Here is a 26,362-nt window from a genome sequence, read left to right as displayed (position 1 = left end):
ATGGCTTAGCTGGCATGCTGAAGATGCAAGAGCATCTGTCTATAAAATATTCTGACTCTGCTTCTTACTGATCTCTGTTGGAGGCTTTGAAGGGAAGCCTGCAGTTCTTGTTCTACAAAGAAAAAATGAAAAAAGACTTAAAAAAAATCCCTTAAAGTGTTTGAAACTTGATAGAAAATATATTTTTCTGGTACCAAAAAAGACAGCTGCAAGGCTACTACTCTACCTTTTCTCTCCTGCACACCACGATTTATTCTAAGAACTTATGCCCTCAACAGAAAATTGGTATAGACTCTTTTCAGGACAAAGGCTCTGGAAATAAAGACTGTTTAATATCTGATGTAAGAGTAACACTTTTAGCATCCAAAAGTGAGCTATAAAATCTGAAATTTAAAGTAATGAACGTCACCAAAAAAAAGAGACATTTCAGCAGTGTGGGTATTAGAGAGACTTTTTTATTAATTAATTCTCTTATATAACACCATAGAAAAGTCTATAATTCTAAGCAAGATCAGATTCCCCAGAGTGAATAGCTGGCTATGCCTCAAAGGCTACACCATTTACAAAGAAAACAGGGGCAAATAATGGGTGTCAGGAAGTTTTACTATTCTCAGTTTAAAACCATAAAATAATTTTAAATTTAGTCTGTATTTTTAAGAGTATTTACTAGCTATTAAAAAACCTTTTGGGCATCTCTATCAAATGTAATGACAAAATTTTTATAGGCAGAATAGATTTGGTGCTTTTACGTTTTAGCTTATGGTGCACCTAAACTTCATCCACTATTTCCATGAAAAATGTATCATTACATGAAGGTAATTAGGTAGATGTCATTGCCAGATGCCGTTCACTTTTAAAGATGGTGACATTTTAGCACTGAATTATGACTGGATTTGAATAAGGAGTTACAACAGACCTTCTTTACACTACTGCCTTATCATAAAGCACATTGTACCTAAGTAATTGTAGTTTCCTTCATACCATTTGCAAAGAGTGCTCTTCAGGGTGGAAAACAGGACTCAGAATTTGTGAGGAAAGCTGGTACTTTAAAGTTGGCACAAATGAAAGCTTCAGTTATGACTGAAAGTTGGCAGAAGTACACTATGGAGTACTTTGCTCCAGCATGTCTATCCCTGCACGACTGGCTTCTTTATTGGCCAGCAAGCAAAAGAATGAAAGCATAGAAGTAGTAATCAGAGCAATAATCTTATCCTTTACTTGCAAGTTTTCAGTGAATAAAAGCAAGAAATCATACGAACAAATCTGATGATCACTGCTTCGGTGAATTCCTGCCTTCAAACACAGGTTGCCTGACCAGGTGGGGTTTTTCATAGGGAAGAGATTGTGACTTACTCTTTTGCACTTCAGTGAAACCCAAGATCTTGTAAGCTTGTTATATTTTCTGTGTCTATGCAAGCAGATATCAAAGAAATATTCTTCATCACCTCTATTCTCCATTTGAAAAGTTGATGAGGTATAAAATATCTTTTTGCTTTGGTTGGTCTCCAAAGCACTTCCGTAGCTGGGTATTTGCTTCATGTGGCATTAACAATTCCTATAGGCAATGTTTTAAATCCCAGAGAGTTTCTTTGAAGTAAGATACCCACAAAGCAGGGATCCTGTTTTACTTCTGGATATAGAAGGTGTTTTTGTTGGGTTTTTTAATCACATGTAACCTGAATAAAATGTGGCAGGCAGAAGACTGGAATGAGTCAGAAATACAACTACTGACTTAGTATTTCCAGTTTTCATGTATCAAATCCAAAAGACACTTCCTTGGTTCTGCTTATGTTATGTCAAATTATTATGGTACGTCTCAGTCATTTTCTGACACTTTCCACTGTTGTCATAAAACTGTTAGTAATGTGTAAGGTTGATACACTAATATTTTCAAAATTAATTACTGAATTTTATTTTAGTTGTTGATTTTTGCTTTCTAAACCTGTTTCTTTTTTTAAGTGAAAGTGGTGTAGTACTGTATTTTCACAGGTGCATAGTTATAATGGCTCTTTTTGGACCTCAAAAGCATCAGGGCACATATATTCTATCTAGCTTTACATAAGGCTGGATGTTCTTCAAGTAGGAAATCTTAAAGGCGCAGGAGCAGGCAGTCCCCATGTGCCGTAAGAAGAGCCAGCGGGGAAGACGACTGGCCTGGCTGAAGGGGGAGCTTTTGCTTGGACTCAGGAAAAAAAGGAGAGTTTATCACCTTTGGAAGAAGGGGCAGGCAACTGAAAAAGAGTACAAGGATCTGGTTAGGTCATACAGAGAGGAAATTAGAAAGGCAAAAGCCCAGCTAGAGCTCAATCTGGCCATGGTCATAAGGGATAACAAAAAAATGTTTTTACAAATACACTGACAACAAAAAGAGAGCCAAGGAGACTCTCCATCCTTTAGTGGATGAGGGAGGGAACATTGTCACCAAGGATGAGGAAAAGGCTGAGGTACTTAGTGCCTTCTTTGCCTCAGTCTTTAATAGCCACACCAGGTATCCTCAGGGAATCCAGCTCCCTGAGCTGGAAGACAAGGATGGAGAGCAAAATAAACTCCCCATGATCCAGGAGGGAGCAGTTAATGACCTGCTAAACCGCCTGGACACCCACAAGTCTATGGGGCCTGATGGCATCCACCCAAGGGTACTGAGGGAGCTGGCAGAGGAGCTTACCAAGCCGCTCTCCATCATTTATCAACAGTCCTGGTCAACGGGGGAGGTCCCGGATGACTGGAAGCTTGCCAACGTGACGCCCATCTACAAGAAGGGTCGGAAGGAGGATCCGGGGAACTCAGGCCTGTCAGCCTGACCTCAGGGCTGAGGAAAATTATGGAGAGGTTCATCTTGAGGGCACTCACAGGGCATCTGCAGGACAGCCAAGGGATCACACCCAGACAGCACAGGTTCATGAAAGGCAGGTCCTGCTTGACCAACCTGACCTCCTTCTATGACCAGGTGACCCGCCGAGTGGATGAGGGAAAGGCTGTTGATGTTGTCTACCTGGACTTCAGCAAAGCCTTTGACACTGTTCCCCACAGTATTCTCCTGGAGAAGCTGGCGGCTCGTGGTTTAGACAGGTACACTCTTCGCTGGGTAAAAAACTGGCTGGATGGCCGAGCCCAGAGAGTTGTGGTGAATGGGGTGAAATCCAGCTGGTGGCCGGTCACAAGCGGAGTACCCCAGGGCTCAGTTTTGGGACCGGTCTTGTTTAATGTCTTTATTGATGATCTGGATGAGGGAATTGAGTGCTCCCTCAACAAGTTTGCAGAAGACACCAAGTTGGGTGGGAGTGTTGATCTGCTGGAGGGTAGGAAGGCTCTGGAGAGGGATCTGGACAGGCTGGATCGATGGGCTGAGGCCAACCAGATGAAGTTCAATAAGGCCAAGTGCCGGGTCCTGCACGACAACCCCATGCAACGCTATAGGCTTGGGGATGAGTGGCTGGAAAGCTGCCCTGCAGAAAAGGACCTGGGGGTGTTGATTGACAGCCGGCTGAAGATGAGCCAGCAGTGTGCCCAGGTGGCCAAGAAGGCCAACGGCATCCTGGCTTGTATCAGAAATGGTGTGGCCAGCAGGAGCAGGGAGGTGATCGTGCCTCACTGCAAATACTGTGTTCAGTTTTGGGCCCCTCACTACAAGAAGGACATTGAGGTGCTGGAGCATGTCCAGAGAAGGGCAATGAAGCTGTTGAGGGGTCTGGAGCACAAGTCTCATGAGGAGCGTCTGAGGGAGCTGGGGTTGTTTAGCCTGGAGAAGGGGAGGCTGAGGCGAGACCTCATCGCTCTCTACAGTTACCTGAAAGGAGGTTGCAGAGAGGTGGGTGTTGGTCTCTTCTCCCAAGTGACTAGCGACAGGACAAGAAGAAATGGTCTCAAGTTGTGCCAGGGGAGGTTTAGGCTGGATATTAGGAGAACTTTCTTTACTGAGAGAGTGGTGAAACACTGGAACAGGCTGCCCAGGGAGGTGGTAGAGTCACCCTCACTGGAGGTGTTCAAGGAATGTGTGGACGTGGCATTGTGGGACATGGTTTAGTGGGCATTTTGGTGTTGGGTTCATGGTTGGACTTGATGATCTTACAGGTCTTTTCCAACCTTAGTGATTCTGTGGTTCTGTGATTCTATAACTCTTCTTATGTGTGTATGTGAGCGAATTCCTATACTAGGCAGAAATGGTAATTTACATAAATGACAAATGATTAAAAACTAAATTACACCGGGCCCAGAATATTTAAATATTGCATTTACAGCACAACATATAAATCAGCAGTCAGTAAACAGTAAACGTAATACCTAAAGGGAAAAGTCCTATAAACTGTAAGCTGTTGCCTGCACACTGCACCCTCTCATCTTGTGGTCACTGCTAGATTTTTGGGTTTCTGACCACCTTCTAATTGCAGCTGTCTTCCTGAACAGCTTTGTTTATTCATGATGCAGGTGAAATTCAGGCCTTCATCCCGACTCCAGACCATGTCTTTTTCTAGGCTAGATGTTGAATTTGGGAGAGATTTCCTGCATATCACTGCAGTTCTAGCTGAGTTATGGTATCCCAGTAATAGATTTTTGGGTATTGCCAAAAAAGAAGTTAATGCATGAATTTCATTTTAGCTCTGTCTCTCTCAAAACAACTGCAGAAAAGTGTAGTGAGTGCAGTAATACACACTTACAAGACACAGTTTCACCAGATCCGTCACAGGATGTTAAGCAAGTTTATTGTTTGACATATCTTTATTAAAATGCAAATTCTGGCATTTTCCCAAGCTGGCAAATCCTTTCCACTCAGCAGTGTGAAGCAATAAAACCCACACAACTGTATTCAGAGTGAATGTAATATTGCCAGGGCAATTTGCTGAAAACCGTAAAAATTTCAAACTTGGATAAAGAAAAATTATCAGAAGATTCTAAAAGAAATAAAATCATAATCTGGCTTTCAGTGTTGTCATTCTCCTGCCTTTCTTACTTATCAACCAGTGTTTTCTCTGTATTTTTACTGTTGAGTACTGACCTGCATGTTTTGCAATCATACGTTAGAACAAAATGACTCAAATAGTGTCCTAAACATTTTTGGCAACAGCTTATCAGTATAATCATTCTAGCTTATATGTATTTGAATATGATTTACATAAATTGGAAAAAATTGTACAGTTACATTATGAACTAAATGAAGGAAAAAGTGGAAACATTTCAGTAAAAAAGGACTGTGTTTGACTTATGGGATGGGCACTGAGGTATCCAGCATGCTTTACGGAAGAGAGTACAGTGTAGCATATTGAATTACATTCCCTTTGATCAATTAATATCTCTGTTAGCAAACCCCCTTTTTTTTTTAAATCCAACTGACAGAATTGGCTTAATTGCATCTAACAAGCAGTTTAATATTCAAAGAAATTTACTACCATTAAATAACTACACAAGTCAGACTGTGACACCAATGTGAAAAGTTATACAAGTTAGAGAAAATCTAGTAAGTCTCGAAGAAATTATATTGTATTTAGCATAAGTAGAGACAGAGGAATAGTTACTGGTCAGAAGGTCTCTATTTTACAAAAGGGGTGAAAAAGATCTAGAGGGAAGTACTTCATGCTTCTTAACCTGTGTGTGCAGGGGGTACAGTATTGCAAATGAAGAGGAAATTAGTCCTCAGTCCTGGGATTATGTACTATGATAAGATACAAAGTAACGCTAATTAATTACAGGTAAGACTGGCCTGAGTTGGTTGGCAAGCACTGCTGCAATACGTACAGAGAAGTCAACATATTAGTGTAATGTTAGAATCAACCAAAGCCATCAAAATCTTGTTTAACAACAGAACAGAAACATTAGAGCTCTTTTGTAGGATACATCCATTACAAGGCATGCTGGATTGTTTAAAGAAGATTACTGACCCACCCTGGCTTTGTTTCTGATTTATTTTAGAACCAGATAGTTGCGGGATTTACAGTTGCCAACATGGGAACTGTGGGACTCTCAGCAAACTGTTCTGAAAGTGAAGGCTGAATGGAAGGGCTACTTTTTCTCATTAAGACCAAAAGGACAAAATGGGTAAAGTCTTGGCTGGGTCTCTCTTGGCAAAGAGCCAAACAGGATCCTGAAAGAATTTGGATGACGCATGACAAAAAAGAAATAATGTTTTAACTAAACATGTAATATGTGAAAAGGATTACCCTATATCTCCAGTGACTGCTTTTACATTTTCACAGCCAGAGAAGGCAGTCGGAGAAAGAGGCTGATTTAAGGATTTAGATCTTTATTTCATCCAGAACAAATGGGACTTTCACTTTAGTGGAAGGGCTAAACTTTCATAAGCAACCGCTTAATATTGAGAGTGAAATAAATCACTGCATTTTGATAATCGGAAACTGGGAGATGAAAAGAACAGTTGCAGGCTTCACCTAATAAAGAAAAGAATACCTTAATCATATCCCCATAGAGTCCAAAATATTTGTCAGACATTAAAAGTCTCAACTCATTAGATTCCTTTAAATTGGGTTGTATGTGTACTGGAGACTATATTTCAAGCTCATTCCCACCTTCAGGAAAACATAATGCATACCCTCAAATAAATGTGCTGTTAAAATCTTAGAAAATTAAATAATTCAGTGTTAAGCTGGTTTGATAAAGCAGTCTGATGGTTTGATAATGAAATTTAATTTCCATTTTTGGGACAGCAGTCATCAATATAGTTTACAAATATATATATTTAAAGTATAAAGTAATCTTTGATGAGGTAGGCTCAATGTTTGAAGATCGCTCAAATACAGATGATATACAGGAACCTAAGACATTCGTGTTGTGAGACAACGCCAAGGGGTATTAGTGGCAGATTAATCTTCCTTGCCATGGAAGATTACACTTGGCATACAAAATGACTGGATTTCTATAACCAGAACAAAAAAATATCTGAAAACTCACTTGTGTAAAATGTAATGTCTAATCATCATATGATAAGTCTGCAAAACACAGTGACTGATCAGGTATAGAAAGTTATTTTGTTAGGAAAAGAAATAAGCTATTGCCTAGAGAATGGGTGAGAGAACCAAAGGAAAACAAAACCAAGACATTTAATCTCTTATTGGTGTTACCGACGTCAGGTCCTAAGAAATTTTTAAGATGCTTAAAGTAGAAATATAAACCCTCTAACTATAATTTCAAGTCTTTCTCTACTGGAAGATAAAACTGAGCATTCATTCTCTCACTTTTATCAAGACTCCAGACTTCTCATTCCAAGCTGCATGTTTCTGAAATGCACGCATCTTTCAAAAGCTGACAGAACAACAGAATTAATCAAGACTGTTGTGCCCTCATTTCAGCTACTTCCTTGTAATCCATCAAAAATATTTCTGTAAAGATTGAATTAGCCTAGAGAGCATTCTAAAAAGTTATAATTGATAATGACCATGTGCTTGAACTCCCAAAGTTTAAAAAATTATACATATATATATGTGTGTGTGTATATATATGACCAAGCTTGCACACACTTTTTTTTTTCTTTAAATTCCACTTTGTGGACACATTATGGTAATTTCAGTAATTTTATTAAATCTGATATAATTTTATTAATCTGTTATAATTCTTTAAAGTTATTACAAAGTAGTCATCCTTTATATTTATTGTTTTATGACATGATCAAAACAAACTTCAGTTTTGAGTGTTGTAGTTCTTTTTTGAAGTCCACGCCCATGTTCCTTATTTGGTCCCCAACTTAGTTCCAGTTTTCTTTTTACCACCATCTTAGATTCCACACAAGAAAAGAAGTCGCTCCTTACTATTACAATTTTAGGGACATAAAAAATAATATGTGTGTTCCTGAAGAACCTTGTCTTTTTCCTAGAATGTAACTGTTAGTTTCTGCAAAAGTGCTAATCATGCTTCATCTTAAGAGTCATATAAGCAGTAATTTTACTTGGTTTATATCTATTTTTCAAGTATACTGTACAGAATTATGGCAGTAGGAGATTCCACTATCAGTTTCTGTCATCATTCATGTTTGGAAATCAGGTTTTTTTCTTCTTACTCCTCTGTAGTCACCCAAACAGCTACTGCCTATTCCTATGACTCCTTTTTTTTTGTCTTCTTTTTTTTTCCTTATAATTTTTTTTTCTTAGTTACATTTTTATTCTCTTTTACTTTAAATTATTTTTATTATTTTTAATTCCCATTTTCATTTTTCTTTTTTGTTTGTTCATCTCAGAGATATTAGGACTTGTGCCATGAATATATCTCCAAACAAGAACAGAAAAAGTTTTACTATTTTCCATTCCACTCATTGCTTTGCTTTTTTAAGGATATTTGCAGGTATTTTTTGTACCTCCCTTTCTGTAACCTAGCAGAATGTTTGTGGTTTGTTATCATAAAGTACATATTAGTCTCAAGAAACTGAGAAAAGTCAATAGGAAGTATGGAACATTTCAATGTTTTAGTTTGGAACATTTTAGCTGTACAGGAGGGCAATGAGCATTATTATGAATGTTAAAAAAGAATAAAGCCTTAAAAAGAAACACTCTCTTAATCAGTATTTTTCCAGATGATAAAAAGAAAGCCAAAGAGATGAAATTGACAAATGTAGCATATAATGGTCCTTCTTGGAGCAGTACTACAGGGGCCTCATTAGTAGACGTTTTAGTACAATCTTTTTTACCCCTGTGGCTGTCACTTCAGACTACTCAGAAAAGGTGGCTGTAGGAGCTAATCACAGCGATGCCTTTCTCAATTTTATTTTCCTTGTAAAAATGAGGCACAAGAGAGCTAGTAAGTTCTAATTGAAATCAGAATTATCATTGCCATGGATGCATGCTGTGTCTGTAGGGTATGTTTGTGCAAGTGGAAAATTTCCCTTTTCCCCATAATAATTTTGGGGGCTTTAGACTTAAACGTGAAGTTGTGTTGAAGTCAGTATTAGCACACTTTTTATTCTGCTATTTTGAATAGCATTTCCATCTTGCTGAACAGAAGTACAGTTATCCGCTTATGTTTAACACTGTTAACTGTGGTTGATAAGGGGAGGGGCAGACTTCAAGGAGATGTGCCATTTACATTGCACTTTAAAGTTTAAATGGGCGCTCTCTTGCATGTAAATCCTTTTCCTTCAAAATTCCTCTATTTCTCTTACAAAAATAACAAGTACCATTTGCTGCTTGCAGTTTAATTGCTACCTTGAGAAACACTGCAAGATCTCCATTGCTCAAAAAATTATGTAAGACCAGAGCAAAGCATTATAACGGTATTTTAAAGTGGGGGAAAATCTGCATTTTATTCAGCTTCAGGGAAGTATCCACCTGTAATAGTCTTTAATGCAGATACCATACCAAAAAAGAAAAAAAGAAAAAAAGAAAAAAAAAAAAAGAGGTTCCTGAAATTCCATTCCTCCTGCTACTGAGTTTATATGATAGTGATGGAGTAATAATCACTTACTGTAGCAAGTATTCACAAATATCTCACCCCTTTTTCTCTTGGAAAATAAGAATTGGTTAGAAAGCAAAACAGAGAAAGAAATAGTTATTTAGAAGGTTTTGAGCTCCTTTGAAGATGTCTTTTAATCTCTGTTAATGTTCTAGAATGTTCTAGTCTTTGAGGACTTTCTAGTTTTGGAGTACTTTCTAGTTTTGAAGGACTGACACATCTACATCTTAAATGGTAAAAGGAAGAACCCCATCTTACTGTATGAGTAAGTGATGAAATCTGAAAAAAAACTTGAAGAGTTTCTCTCTGAAAGGGGATGGTATCACATAGAAAAAGAGGTGAGTCTCTGTGAAATCTTAGGTTAGATAAGTTGAACCTTCCTTTGGTTTTAGTACAGCCCTTTGATAATTGAGAAAATGGAGGCTGTATGTCAAATACCGTCCCACCCAACATTTTTTGTGTGTGTGTTTAATCGAGTTTTACCTGTCTTCTAATGTCTGAAAATGCTATTTAGAAGTTACAAAGCTTTTATACCATGTTGTTATTCCTTGTGGAATGAATTGTTAAATGTTGCCATAACTAACCATCTGAAAGTAAACAGAAACTACATGATTGTTCTTTAAGCCTTAGAAACCAGGAAACCTTTCAGCAAATTAATGAACTGTGATTTTCAGGTGTAAGGATAAGAATCCACTATGGCACAGCAGTTAAGTGTCATTGCTATCAAGCAAAGGCATGCTTAAAGAATGCAAAAACTTAAGAACAGAAATTCTGACAGTATGCCACCAGCAAAAGGGATATTCACTGCATGTCGTGCTTACTAAGGCTGACAGTTGAAGAGAAAGGGTGAAGCTGTTCATTGATAAAAAATGCTATCAGAATTATAACTCCATGTAGACTTTTTAGACACCACCTGTGAAGTGGCTACTTTATCCATGATCTCCCCATCTTTGGCCAAGGAAACAAAACTGTGTTATGGAATAATAACTGGGATAGAGCAGAAGGGTTTTTTGAGTGCTTCTAGTTATCCAGAGTGCTATTGAGGCAACAATAAGCAGGGAGTGTGAAAACAGGTAGCTATAACGGAAACTATTTTTCAACTTTAACTGAAGCTGGTGCTATTACATACTTTTTGTCATACTGACCTCTGTGGAGGTGAGCATCAGGAGTTAATTAACCCAAGAGGTTGTACTGACTGAGGTGAAATTAAAGTCAACAGAAGTACAATAAATCTTTGTTTTATGAATGTCCAAGTCCAAGAGCAGATATGCTGAATGGTTTTATTTGTCACCACTAAAACGATCTTTCTTTTGGGGGGAAACAGTATTGTGGTAATGATTTCCTAATGTTTTACAGGTTTGGGGGAGCTGAGAGGAGCAATTCCAAACCTGTTGTCTATAGGGACAAACACAGCTTCCAGAACAACTGTTGTAATTGAGACATAATTGTTTGTATGTCTAATCTAATTGGAAAAAACATCTTAGCTAACTGATGGGAGATCAAAGAAATTAAATTTATTTATGAATTGTGGACTTCTTCACCAATCTGCTGCATAATTATATAACTGCTGTATGTTTGTAAGTAGAAACACTATGTCATAAAAACACTTACATAAGTGTCTAACAACTCCTTCATTACGACTGAAGATCTCTCAAAAAGTATAAAGGCAGAACTGATTACTTAAAAATGGTGTAAAGGCCTATGCATGGTGTCAACTGTGTATCAACTGTATTCTACTAATAAAACATTAAGAACAGAAATTTCAGTTTTAAGGCATGGGAAAAACAAGAGGAAGTGCTTCTGTTGCTATTAAACTTTGATGTTTTCAATAATTTCAAGCAAGATTTAAGTCAGAGAAATAGGAAAAGATACTCTAAGCAAGAGATAAGTTAGTACTTCAGGAGTTAGAAGTGGGCGGCAGAAGGAATTCTTGATCTCTCTTCACATGAGTATAAGACAAGTATCAGAAAATGACCTAAAAGATGTAAGAATAGTCTATAGGTTGAGGAAGCTTTGGAGGTCATAGAAGGAGGTCATAGAAGGAGCTGGAGTGAAGAAATCAACACAGAAGTCTGCTAATACTGTTTCACTTTTATTGATAGTATGGATGATAAGGTCAGTACTGAACTGACTTTCTAGTCAGTTGTCTGGGTTTTGTGTCTGAAAAACTATATAGCCTTCAGACTAATTTGGTTCATTTATCTGGCTAATCAATTGTCTGGTTCCTTCACTCAGTGCAAGGAAAGTAGCTTTCGTATTTTTTTCCATTGACATCTAAGCCTTGTGTCATTATCTTTTCATCCTCTGTTCTTCTGTGAAGATGGACATAGTGAGAGAGGTATTTGACGCTGTTCTGTTGCAGATAATAAATTACCTTTCCCACTGCCTCCTTCCCCCAAATCCTGTTGTCCATGTGCTATCCTGAAAACATTACTAATTAAGAAGGCAAGTGCTGAAATACTGGTAAGAAATGATTACAAATTTATTTTAGAGGGAGAAACTACATCATTTACAGATGTAAATCTTCAAAACCAAAATGTCTTTCTCTTGACTTTCCTTTCAGCTAGCTTTTATATTAAATTGTTCTTCTATAGAGAATAACAGAAAATGCTGAAATGTCATTAGCATTATATTTCTGTACTGAATTTTTTAAAGCAAATGTCATGTTGTCATACAAAGCTATATTTACACATAGCAGTGTTATGTTAAAGGTATGGGGCACAGATACCATCGGCATTGCATTGGAGGAGCTATAGATTCTTGCCGCATTCTTGTTTCCAAGTTGCATTCAGTGTCTCTTTGTGAGCTTGATTTTTGCATGCTTAAACACTTTTGTAAGTAGGACAGACCTCAATGTGGGCTTACATACAAGATTTTAATGATTTTTTCCCCTCTCATAATAATTTCTCACTATAAGAATGTTCACTGAGCAGTTTGGGAATATTCTTTATCTAAAAGAGTAGATATTTCCCTCCTTTCTCTTTTTTAGTTTTAAGGCAAATAGTGTTAATAGATTATGCTTGTATCACACACCCATAAATATGAAGGGCTCTGTAGTTCGTAGCAATTCCCATTTGTTTCAGAGACTAAGTAAGTTTCAAGAGTCATTCCCCAGCCTTTGGATAAACAACCTTCTATTATAAACCACAGTGCGTAATGTGTATTATTAATGATGCTCTCTTAGGGCTGTCTCTCTTGAAAAAAAAAAAAAAATTCTCAATTGTCAGAATCACATTCAGAGTGAAGGAAGGCAGGGCAGTAAAGGACAAAGAACCAGACTCCACACTACAACTCTACATTCTGTTAATGCAGATGTTGTAATTCATCTTTCAAGTCAATTACCCTGCTGGTGGCTTATGGAGAGAGCACAGACATTAATATTTCCAATAAAACTGATTGTAGTCAGATGAAATTTCAAACAGTTTTCAAGCGGGAAAAGAAATTAGGTCAGGAGAAATAGCCACTACAAATTAACGAGCCCGCTGATAGCCTCACCATTAGCATCACTATTTCCATAAACTATTCCGATGATGGAGAATTAAATATCAGACACTATTTTACTGAATAAGGAGAAAATATAGTCATTATCTCTATTTTTTTTCTTTCTTTTAATACACTGAAAAGTTTGCTGATGGAGCAAGTGGAATATAGATTTTAAAAATCATTAAACATGGGTGTTTTGGTGTGGTTCCTTTTTTCTTCTTCTATGCTTTTCTATATGCTAAAGCATTTATTCTGTAGAGAATTAATTGCAGGTCTGTCTCATAGAAGTGCTACTGTGTGATATCAGAGATATCCAGAAAGAAGAGACAGCTGGGGGGAGAGGAGCTTTAACTACATATACATAAATCAATCTATTTTGTAAAACGATCACCTAATAATGATTTTATTTTAGAATGTGAGAGTGATGTGAGAACCATATTCTCTCCCTCTCTCTTGTTCTATTACTGAAAAGCATGTATGTATCTACAAAATATATAATAATATGTGTGTGTGTGTGTGTACACATGCAGTGACTTCAAGATGCTACAAGTGATTGTTCATACACTGAGAAATCATCTCAGGCATAGATACAGAAATGAATCCTAATATTCCCTGTATCTGATGTATTTATGTACACATGTGTACACATATGTAGTAGACTCATATAGGCCAGAATGATAGGCAGTATTATCTTTGCTTATCATGTCTTTCCAAGGTGATTACCTTAGGATCATTTTGTACAGAAAGGAGAAGAAAAACACTACAAAATCATGGAATTTCCTAAAGACTACATTGCCCTGTAAGAAAATAACAATATCAGGTGGAAAAGCTCTGTATGTTTCATTTTGGCCGTTGCTTTACTGTGATGAATCTTTAGGCATTTAGAAAATTTTGTAAAAGTCCCATGAAAATTTAGAATGTAAACATAATATTGCAACTGAATATAGGTAGATCTCTATATACGAGGAAGTTAAGAGAACAGTGTGATGGGAATGTGATGGGAGAAGACTCCAAAACCAGCCAGCTTCAAGCTTCAGAACAACTCTTGACTGTATTGACTGGATTCGTTAACAATGCACATTGCCAGTGGTTAGTACTTAATCCCTATCAATCATCCATAACAAGCTTATCTTAAATGAGTTGCAAGTGTACAATGCCACTGAAGTGATGCCATTTTAGTTCGTACTGATAGCTATAATCCATCAGTCCAGAGAACAATTTGAGACCGAAAGCCAGAACAGAGTCTGCTGCCTTTTCTCCTCCCCATCCTTCCCCATAAAACACCACTGATGTTCTGTGCTTGTCTGCTTCCTCTACAAAGAAAATTGGGTGATATCAGCTTCTCTTGACATTTATTTTTGGGATGAGGGCTTGTAGTGGTTTTGCATATTCTGCAGGATTATTCTGGTTCCATCAGACACCCTGCCTGCCTGCTCTGCAGGATTATTTTGGTTTTACCAGACATAATTCTTGCCTACTCTGCATCCTTAGTTCTTATCTTGCAGAGTTTAATACTTGCACATTTTTTATGCACCCTGTTTGTGCCACTATATCACAACCCCATCTGCTCCTTTGCAGTTAGGGCTGTTATTTTTATATTAAAACTGAACTGCATTGCAAGATGTTATTAATGCTTTTACAATGTTAAAATATGCGTATATGCTGTACCTGGTTATGCTATTTTAGTGTGCTTATGTCTGTGTTCCAGTCAAGTAAATGCTAATTTTGTTGCTTAGTAGGCATCTAATTAATGCATGTGACAGGCCTCCTTTTTGGCTACAGCAAAACCAAATCATGGTTTGGAGACAAGAATATTTTAAGATACGTTGAAACTCAGTCCCATACGTGCATCAAATAAAGGTTAAATCTCTAGTAAAATTCTAATTAAACTCTATTTATATTAAAAAGATGTGTCTCTTTATAAATTGCTCAAGTTCAAATAGGACCTAGGTGGTGTATTTAGGAGACACAGACTGAACTGCTCCTACAGAAGAATACACAGATATTAATGTTCTGAAAACTTAGGGAGGTATGAACTTTCTTCACCATGTCAGAGCATGAAGTCTAGATGGCAATCACTGAGTTTAAAACAGTACCCTCTTTCCCTGAGCAATGATTCAAAATCATGAGAGTCTGCCTTAATCACAAATACATAGTAGTAGGAATTTTGACAATCACAAAGTTATTCTAAATATGTTTATGAAAACTGTGTTAACATTTTTTTCTGTATTTTTTCCTTAATATCTATTAATCTAAAGGAGCAAATTTCAATTTTCCATAGATAATTTACTTGAAAAATTAAGGGAGAGAGTTGGAAAAATGTTGTCGTTGGAAAAATGTTTTCATTGGAAGAGTTGGAAAAATGTTGTCATTGGAAAAATGTTTTCATTGGAAGAAATGGGCAAATTGTTGCTAATAGGAAGCACCCTGTGGTACTGAACATGCTGAATCTCCTATAGCATTTTGGAAAACCTTACAGAAATTGTGTGCATAAGTTAACTGTGTGTTCTTAGGAGACAACTTTACTTAAAATCACTCAAGCCAGCTAAGCAGCAGATCTCCTTTGGCTCTTACTGTGTTTAGCTATATTAGTAAGTCACATCTGCAAACAGCAATTTAAGCTGCTTTTTTTTTTTTTTTACAGTTTAGCATTGGGCACATGCAGGCTTTCTTTCTCATTTCCTTTCCGCTTCCCTCTCTTCCTTCCTCTCTCTTTTTCATTCTTCTAATATGGCAGATATGTAGGGTTTTAACTTTTCACTTTTTTGTTAGGATAATGTGGATTACTTGTAAGGGCTCTCACAGGAGCTCAAGTCAAATGAATAGCTAACAGTGCTGTACATCCCAATTCAGAACAAAAAATTAAATTGTTGGTTTCAAATTATGCAAATTGAAATTTGGGTCAGCTGCAAATCAGGTTAGAAAAGCTAGAGGTGTTTTAGAAAAGTGTTCAAGGTTTCTCTGAATATTTTTGTGTCTAAAGTGGAGCCTGTTGAATGTACAAGGAATGCTTGAATTGCCAGCCAGCTCCTGGTTTATAATATTCTGATGCTCGTGGTAAGGAAATGTTCTTTACTTACAGCATTACTTGTTAGGGGCAGCCCAATCCAAGATAGCAACATTCCTAGAGGTGGTTTTTACACCCAACTAAGTGACAGAAACCCTTGGAGGATTTTCTTGCTGTTCTTTTTCACTATTTCAGGCTACAAATAATTTAACATGTTTGAACCTCAGTTTGCAGATATATAAAATAAAAGCTTAGAGTCATAATTAATTTCGTTGCAACACTGAGATGCCCATACGGAAGAGTATTGGAAAACTTCGAAAAATAAGAGTGTCAATCAGGGCTTGGAATCATACCTGTTTTTTCATAATATTCCCAAGGCTAACTGGGAAGGAAAGGGATATTGGCCTTCCCAATGTGCCAAGTGGCATGGGGAACATGAAAGAACTATCTGCTTGACCAGCAAACTACATGAGACTTATGGTTTCATAGCTGAGTAAACTCAAAAATATTTATAATTATTATTATTATAGCACATTTATACCATAGGGAAATATAAGTACCCTTGTATTATGGAGGTCTGTCACATATTGGAGAACTGGCTTCATTGGAGTAAAGGTCAAAAATCCTATCATCAACTTCAGGGTAACCAAGAATTCATGAAAGATTATCAGCTCCATGATGTATGTGAAATTTCAAGGAAAAAGAAATTCTTGCTATCACCAGATACTTTGAACTTTTCTTAGACCAACTCACTAGGATCATGCATGTTTTGGGCAAATCTCCATGCTCTGCAAGGTATAAAGTGAAAAATTGAAAGACACAAGAAATAATAACAACAGCATAAGAAACATTTAATTTGTGGCATTTAATTGTGCCATTTTTAGTGGCATAGAACTTTAGAAAAGACATATTATTTTTCTGCAGAAGTAATTCCAGTTTTAGGGAGAACAAAGTTGATTATTCTTACTGTGCCATGAGTCTATCCACAAAACGTATTTTGTCTTGTTACCTAAAAAGCGTTTTCATGAGTAGAAAGTACAGAGGAGGTGAGGACAATAACATTTTGAACATTGGTGTTAGGAGATGTTTTCCAGCTTCCCTTCATTAACAATAAATTCTTTAAACTAAGTTGAAAAATGTGTATAATTATTTGTGTGAGTTATGGCTTTTTGTGGTAGGTTGTCCTAGGAAAATATATTAGTGACAGGTAGGAAAGACAGGAGAAATTATGGGAAAATCTTTCCAGTTCAGAATTAAGAGCTCACATTTGAGGAATCATGCTCTGTATACTCTGTTTTAGGAAAACAATTTGATATCTGCATTGAAATGCATTTTCAGTTAATCTTTCAGTTAATCTGGAGGCCAGTGGAGTGCTGTGAATGTTGAACGTTCTTTGGCTGAAACACTGAGCACACACCACAGCCATCCCTACTGTGTTGAAGACCAGCTGGGAAAAAGATACGTATTCTGAAGTTAAAATAGTCAGAACAGGTCCCCTACTTGATAACAGTTGAGTGCTGTAGTCAAATACAGCTATTGCAGTGGAATTCTATTGATTTACACTGGACAAAACTGGTGCTTTTATCAAACAGTTTTGTGGCTACTCAGCAGTCTATGTCAAGCAATAGGCAAAGATTTTCAGGAAATTCCTGGCATCCAGTGAGGCAGAGAAAACTGGTTATTATACTAGGCAAATCACTCAAATCACTTAACAGCATGCCTGCCTCAGTCAGATGGAAAGTACATTCACATTATTTGGATTATACTTCAAGCCAGCACAGCAGAAAGATTAGGCCTCACAATTTTCCAGGTAGTGTTTAAAATCTTTTCCCCAGCTAAAGGATATAGATGACAGTTCACACTCCAGAGTCAAGTTAATCTGTAACATTATCCGCCCATTTTGCACTGAGCAGTCCCCAAAGCAGTTTGTAATATGCATATGAACTGAACCATTGTTGTGATCAAATTTTAAATACCCTTGTGAAATGGGAAAAAAGGAAAGATAAAATAAAACCCTGCTGCTCTGGTACTGAAGATTGACAGCAAAAGGAAAAGTATTGCTTCATTGAGTACATGTCTCTGGCTACAGTGGCTGCATTAAGTTGCTGGTGGGACTTCTAGTCCCTCCTCTAATGCATGGCTAATAGCTCAGCATTGGCTCTGTAGAGTTCGGAGATGAAGCTTTCCTATTTCAGAATATTATGAAATTGCAGTGGTGTGAAATGAGAGTAATAGTTATCGTAAATTTGTTTCGGACAAGGACACGTGTTTAATATAGCTCATGAATGTAGTTTTGTGTGGTAGGTGTTTCACAGTAGCTCACCACTGCAGCAGCAACAGTGCAAAGCAATAGCAATATATATTACATTTTTTGAATTTGATGGCTTTTAAAATTATTTCTTGTGCTGGGGAACACACATCTGTTTGAAAGTGAGAGGAGAAACGGAGCACAAGGAAACAATTGCTATTATGGCAAAAGGTAGAAACCAACACATTCTTGTTTGGTCTTCTGCTGGCATGATGCCCTCTTGTAGAGTGGCTGACACCATAATTAATTATATCCATTTGTTTCACAGCAGTGAAATTCACTCATGACTTTACTGTGTACTCTCTTTACCTCACGTGGGCTTGACAATACATAAGTATTTAATCCAAGTTTCCTCACAGAGAAACCCGGGACATGTTTCCCCCCACCTTTCATAAACTATATTTAAAGTACTATTATGAAAAAATATGTCTCTGTTATTTGACAGATCGTGTTCTAGGAGCATGTTGAAACAATCTTGCAATTCAAGCAAAGAGAACTCATATGACTTTTGTAGAACCATTACTGCTTATTCAGTACTGAGATGATTTACAGTGGTTTCTTTTCTCCCAAGGCTGAGTTAGAAGGACAAAGACATTCAGCTTTTGGTCCTGCAAGCTACTTCTATTACACAATCTTAGGCTTGGTGATATGAAATGTATGATGTAGTCAACAAAAATGTTCAGTATCAGTTTGCTTTTAACTGACAAGTTAGAATGGTGTATGATGCAACTAATATGAATTGTGTTTGATTCCCAACCAAATCCAAGTGCAGTTTATAGAGATAAAATTCTAGAATACTACTGAGTTTTCCTAATCATTAGAAATTAGCATGAAAAAATAGTGTTATCTAGTTGTGCAAAATCAGCAACAAAACCATTAGTTTAGTAAGACTGTAGCATGTGTCTTAATTGATTTACTCACTTTATTGTGGAAGGGTTTTTTTATGCTAATATTCATGTATTTTATCTTGAAATAAATGTAATTATAAATTCTGACACAAGTATTATTTGCATAGCAATTGGTCACAAAGAGTAATTCATTAATATTCAATGAAGTGTTAATTTGTGCAGAGCCTAGAGCGATTGTAAACTTCATTTTGCCTTTAGATGGAAATTTGTTGCAGTGCAAATATAACTGTGTATAATTGTATTAATCAGTCCCAAAGAGCATTTGAGGTTGAAACATATAGGGTTCTTTTGTTTTTGACCTACAGTAGTGCAATATGAAATAGTTATTATGACAGAGAATAGGTTCTCTTATATTCTTCACATCCTGCTCTACAAATACAGTTAGAAGCAGCTGGGTTATTTTATGAAGACTTTGTTATCTTTGTTATTTGTTACCTGAGTTATGAATTCAGAAGGATTCTCCCTTCTACTTTTTGTTAGAAATTTGGGAAAAGGGAGAGGGAGAAGGGCATAAAAAAGTTACTTTTGAGAGAGACATTTTCAGAGCAACATTTGCTCACTCTGATTTTTTGGGGGTCTTTATCAGACTTGGAGTATAAAACCTACTTATTTTGGTTTTAAACAGATAGGGTAATTCTTTTCTATGTACCTATACAGCTGAAAATTAATTGAGTTGCACATCGGCAGCTGGGAACATCTATGTATATTAAGCTTAAATTAACACACTTTGTAAGTGGGAGTAGGCAAGTGAATCCCTGAGCCTTGTGATAATATGGATTTCTTGACTTTTCATAGGTAGGAGTTTAGTGGGAGATATACAATGTGAAGGAACAGTAAACTAACATAAATCAAACATGATACCTAAAAGGGTTCTTCTTCTAACAAGCTGCTAATGACCTCTGTTATATCATTATAAAATGAGCAAAAATAATGCTGAACATGCTGCATATTGAAGGTGCATAGAACGTTGCCACCGCAGCTAGTATTGACCTTTCTCTCAAACCTTATAATCTTCTTGTGCTATATTGTTTCTGGATTGTCAGGAGAAAATGGAAAATTAAGAGAGAGCAAAAGGTATATACACTACAGAAATGCCCGTATCACCAAAAACAATTTGGGAGATCAGCAAGTAGGGATAACTGCAGTTCTCAGCAGTTCTTCCTGGAAGATTACTACCTGCTGAGAAGAAGAAAAGCTTGTATCACTGTAGGAAGACATCATGGAAGTAGGTCAAATGTCCACAGGTGACTGACCAATATGGATATGTTAATACATGGATCTTGCTCATACATTTTCTTTCTGTTTGTTAGGGGTTTGGGTTTTTTTCCTTTTTTTTGGTTCTTTCTTTTTTTTTTTTTTAAGTGTCTTAATAGTGGGCTTCTTACAGCTTGCCAGCCATCTGTCATTTAGCAGAAGGCTTTTGATAGCAGACTACTTGCAGTATGTTGATCCCTGCTTGTTATTCAATCCAATTGCTCTATTACCTGACCTTTAGTAGTAAAAACTGCATACAGTATTTTCACTTGAAAGGATAACCTAAAGAAGTCTTGTTTGAAAATGACATTTCATGTTCGAGCAGTTAAATGGATTGCCAGACTTGGAAAACTAGGATTATTGTTTTTGAAGAGATAAAGAAATGTAATGATAGGTTCAAAGTTTATTTTTATTATGTAAAGATATCTTGCAAAGGTAATTTCATTCATTGAACTGTTACAAAATGTAGTTCCTTAATATCTTGTATAAATTTCAGCACTCCACTTATGATTAACAGGAGTAGCTCATTTAGAGAGAACTGACCAAAAGAATGTAGAATTTTTTTGATAGAATGAACAATGGAAGCAGTGATGGAGTTTATGTACATTCAGGTGTTTAACAGCCATGAGCTTTTGGCTTCACTTGGTAAAACAAAACAGCAAAATAATTACAGCACAAATACAGATAAAAATCAAGTTTTCAGAGCCAAAGTATACAGCCTACAATAAGCTTTCACTGTTATGTGGCTTCAGGCTTTTTGATTCTGTATTCAAGATGGTAGAAATGCAGTTCTGAAACATTATTTTGAACACTCTAAAGTTTAGTGTTTTTTAAATCTAAAATCTCATGTTGATTTAACACATAGGAAAACTTTGATCTTGTCTGATCGTATCTCAGCACCAGCTGTTTAGGGGATCTCTTGTACAGATATAACACCCAAATCTCTTTTTCTATCAATAAATGAGATTCCATTTAACATCAGTTAAGCTATGCCCATTTATTTTGGTAGACTATTTGCCCCACAGGATTTATCAGAGGAACTTCAGTTTTGCATTTCCTTTATCAGTCAAGCTAGAGAATCCTCTTTTCTGCCGATTTGAATTGGATTTCACTGCAGAAGACAGAACTGTTTTTTTACAGTTGACCTTTCAAATATGTTCTGATATGTCCAGTTGAAAAAAAGTATGTCTCATAACAATATTCCATTATTGAAACCTGTTCCGTTGTATATAACTCCTCCCGCACCCCTGAAAACAAACCAATGAACCAAAAAAAGGCATAAGATAAAACAAGAGGAACTCTGTGAAGTGGCACTCCGGAAGTTGTATCATATTCACACTGTGTCATCTGCATATCATGAAGATCTCCTTAATCTTTTCCAGTGCCATTTGCTTACCTGTAAATTAACTGCATATTATTTTCAAACAAGTCTATGCCTTTGTCCTCTTTTCCTTTTCCCAGCCAAAGAGTGTGGCTGGTGAACAGTAGGTTTCCCCAGTTTACTTTCGAAATGGGAGACAAGTTTTACCTCGCAATGCTGCCAACAGCTAAAGCAGGCACAGCCTAACTGTCACTAATTGAAGGGAGAAGACTAATGGCTACGTGTAATATTTCCACAGTAATGACAGCACTGTGCTGACACTGCTGTGTTGCTCTGTGAGAGACGAAAATGTTTTACAGGGATGGCAAGGCAGTACCACTCTCAACTCCCTCCACCCACACAGCCTAAGTGTCATAATGTAGTGAACAAGCTGACTTGTCTGAGGAATTTCTGCCTGCTTCTTTTCCAATTCAAAATGGGAAGAAAATTGGGCCTAGTGGAAAAACACTGGCCAGCTACAACTCAATACCAGGAGCACTGCTTAACCGACATCTAATGATAACCAAAAATATGTCCCCATGCAGACCACAGTAATTACAGAGTCTTAGTGATGCCGCGTTTACATGACTGCTTAAATTACTTTTGAAGGTATGCTACGTTGGTGACAGAGACATGGTTTCACCAATAAATAACTAATGCAGCAAATTTAGTGTGAAGAGGAAGAGAGGAAGAACCTGCCCCACTGGGTTTCCCAACAAGGGAAAGGCTGGACACCATCCACCATCTCCCATCAGAGAAATGAACAGGTTTCATTCAGGAAGCTGAAACAAATCACTGCAAGGTAGCAGGGGGAGAGAGCAGAATTCTCTCTTTAGACTCTCCAAAAGGTGCTTTTTAATAGCTCCAGTCTACACTCAGATTTAGTATAACATATTTTTTCTCAATTGTACAGTATACTCTGGCTTACAAATTCATTTTGTCAACATGAGCATGTTTACTATAGCTTTCAAACTCTCCAACTAACCGGCTTGGCAGACAGGCAGCTCAGCTATGGAGAAATGTGGGACAGCAGCTGCATCTGTCTGCCTGCTTTATAAAAGGGAAGGAGGAGACTTCATCTGAAACTTTATAGCCACTCAGGGCACTCTCGCTGATCGTTTTCCACCCTTACACATGTCCTATTCTAAGGAAAGTAATGAAAAGGATAATAAGGTGTGAATGGCATATTATGATCCATGAGATAGAAAAAAAAGAGGAAGTGGTGTTATTGCAGGTAATTTGGACAGGGTTATATATTTAGATGTCTATCAGGAAGATATTCAGCTAGCAGAAAATTTACCTTTGTAATCTGTTCTCATTGTGTTTCTTTAGATCTGAGGACATTAAGCTTTTAACAACCAAAACATTACCGTTAGAAAGCACTTTCCGAGATTTTAATACAGAAATGTATTTGTAAGGTTTGGTTCGCATCCCTGGTTATAGAACTGATAAAGTGCTAATTCCAGGCCAAGGACAAGTCATAGGTGACATAAATGACTCTTAATTAAAACCTTAACATCAGAGAAAGTATAAAACAATGTTTATGTGTGAAAGAATTGTTGAGGTCATATTGGTTCTAGAAGAATATGGATATCAGATCGTACAGGGGTAGTTGCTTGATATTATCTCTTCCATTTGGTCTTATTGCAAGATTTGAACCTGTCTCATATTTTAGGATTATAAAGGTCCCTAACTGAGGCAAACGTTTGAACATGCTTTAAATGCTATTCTAAAGGAAAATTTTTTTCTCTCTGCTACATCAACTTAAAGGCCACTATCTTATATATTTTCTCACAGCAGTATTGAGATGTCAGCCCTACATCAAAATATATATCTTTTCTGACTTTCGTCCTGTATGTCTGCAAAAATTTCTTAGCTGCACTGGTACATAAAAGTCATGTAATGTGGTCTGTGGTGCGATTTATTTATATATTTATTTATTTTAATGAGATTAAAGGATCAATAAATTGTACTTTCTGGAAAAAAAGAATAAAAAAACCTCTTTAAAGTAAACCCCTTTTTGTTCACTAGTAGATAAATTAAGCCTGGATTTTCATACTGTATGTTTTTATTATTAATCCATTTGCCAAATTATCTGATTAACAACTTTATCAATTAAATGTAATTTAGGACTAGTGATGATGTTACTCCTGTCTCTTGAGATTAGAAATAAGCTGCCTGTGGTGTAGGTTTGGACATGGTACTAGGGCTGGTGTTTATATGCATGCATTTTTCTCTGAGTGTACAACATGCACACATTTGTTTGACAATTATTTGCTATAACACTTTAAAGAAGTGGTAGAACGTTACTGACAAAAATTTCTGCATGAGGGATAGTTACTGAATTCATGTAGTATGAGGTATTCACAGAGTTAAGGTTGAAGGACCCATAGAATGAGCTGGAAGTGGTGGGATACCCCTCGCTGTTCTTCAGTGTAGATCTCAACCTTAATCCGTAAAGATTGTTGAAGCCTCTGGAGGGGCTGGGTGATAGTGGTGACTGTTATCCTAAAAAACAGATGGTAAAGTGAGTGACATCTATAAATGTGCAGGCTGTGTTACTTCCCTGACAAGATGCTAAGCCCTTCTGGCACTAAAGTAAAAAGACAGGTGTTTTTGACACAAAAAAGTAGTATTGAAATTATGCCTCAAGCCATGTGGAGAGTTGGAGCCAATTTTTCAAGTAAAGGTAACTAAAAATCTAAATTGGGGTATACATGTAAAAGCACAACAGCTTCAGACCTTTCCCATCAATAAATTTTTGATGAGTTGTAGTGCCTGTCTCATGCCTGTAGAATTAGCTGATAGCCTTTCAAATAAAACTTTAATTTTCAAGGTTTGAATAGATGGTAGCTTTGCTCTGGAAATCTTGTGCAGCTGATTTCCAAGTGAATGAAATGGCAAGCAGTATTTTTGAGCTTCTGTGATAACACCCTTTAAGTTTGGTGGTAGAATACTTCAATTACCTTTATGTCTGCCTTAAATATAGTATGAAGTTAATCAAGTGTTCACATACCACGTATTATAATTGTAATTAACAATGTCAGGTTTAGAGATTCATGTGGCCAACAGGGAAACCGCAATGGTGTAAAAACCGATGTAATGAGTATACTTACTTTAAAATCCATTATCACTTCAACAGATTACTTTGTTTAAAAAGGTATTAAAGTTAATAGCATTTAATCTACTTGCTTGAATGTAGTAGTATTTTTCAAAACCCAATGAAAATAAAGCTTGAATAATCGAGCACCGCCAGATGGTAAAACCTCCAGTGCAATTCTTTCTCAGAGAAATTAGGTTTCTATCTTTATTTTCTGCTTTCAAATTTAAAACACCTATTTATGTTTATGGATGAAAGGAAGCTGTTAAACAATAAAAACTGCCTCAGGTATTCACCAAAATGAAATCCAGTGGAACCCACTTCAAAAAAAAGAGAAAAAAATAGGTAAAAAATAAAAGGAAATGTGCCTTCTGTTTGTTGCCATGAAGTGAAATGAATTACCTCCACTAGTTAAAAACCTTCTTTGCATTTGTATGACAAGGCTTTTATGTATCCAGTAGTCTGCTTCTCATTTTCAACAAGTACAATGTCCATTAGAGCATACTAAAATAATCGGTGCCAGAATATCCTGTTCTACTTCTCTCTTGTCTGTTTCCTTCATTTAGTCAATGTAGTTGTCTTCTTGGCAAATAGTCTCCTTCCACATTTAGATTTGTTTCAGCTGGATAATTTGTTATCACAGTTCTGGTGAAAACCATGTGTCCACCCACTAGGTGTTACTGATAGCAGGGACACTTTAGCAATGTATTGTATTATGCTAAGAGAATTAAACAAAATTGTGATTAGAGGGTATAGCTATTTCAGTGGCAGGTACAGAACAACACATGCAGTGATTGATATGCTAGTGACCATTTGCACATTAAAATAAATCATAAGACTTTTTTTTATATTGTTTCTCATGTTCTTATCCAATGTCAATATGATAGAAAAGTGACATTTAGCACAAAAAACATTTATGGGTCCAAAAGAAGACAGCACAAGAGAAAGCAAGGCTTTCTGTTCATGTCTTATGTTGGGATTACTAACCTAGGAGGGGGAAATCCATTCAAGACTTTTTTTTTACTTTTTTTTTTTCTTTTTCCATTTGAACAGCATTGGATAAAATCCTTGGGAGTCGGGAATGGAGTCAGGGACTTCCCTCTCCTCAGTCTGTGCTTGTACTGTTAGGCTGCCTCATTTGCTTTATTTTCATGACTACAAATTCTGCATTCTTGATTTTACAAAAGATTTCTATAGGAACAGTAGAGAATACTTAGATTCTAGACTTGTGATCGGGACATCCTCCAGGGCTTCAGTATAGACAGGGAGGACCAGGTTTCGCGTTTCTCGAGTAACTGTTATCACCACATAAATACTGTGCCAAAGCTAGCCACCATAACCACCTCAATTTTCTGATAGCCATGATTAAAAAAAAAAAAAGTTTAATTTTGCTAGGGATGACTGTAATTTACTGCATCTCATCTGCTGAAATGCAAGTGAATGCACAATCCAAGAAATAGTTTTATTTTCACAGCCAGAAGTTTAGATATGGCGAAACTAATCTGCTTTTACTGCCATTATTAATACCAGTAAGTTTCTTACCTCATTGTTTTTT

The 26,362-nt window shown here is 36.8% G+C and overlaps 1 protein-coding gene across 4 annotated transcripts in view; it reads left to right on the top strand.

Moving 5' to 3' along the window:
• The window catches only part of PCDH9 (protocadherin 9), a 679,091-nt gene that overhangs the window by 319,940 nt on the left and 332,789 nt on the right, over positions 1-26,362 (top strand). The window contains exon 4 of one of the 4 annotated variants that reach the window (XM_059821043.1): positions 26,056-26,089. The exons of the other annotated variants lie outside the window; for them this stretch is intronic. Within the exon in view, the coding sequence (XP_059677026.1) occupies positions 26,056-26,089 (34 nt within the window). The remainder of the gene's footprint in view (positions 1-26,055; positions 26,090-26,362) is intronic. 4 annotated transcript variants of the gene reach the window in all.

The sequence above is a fragment of the Gavia stellata genome, chromosome 1 (genome assembly GCF_030936135.1).
Source record: "Gavia stellata isolate bGavSte3 chromosome 1, bGavSte3.hap2, whole genome shotgun sequence".
Lineage (NCBI taxonomy): Eukaryota > Metazoa > Chordata > Aves > Gaviiformes > Gaviidae > Gavia > Gavia stellata.
Note: the sequence above shows the minus strand (reverse complement) of the source record. Positions and strands in the feature narration are given on the sequence as shown.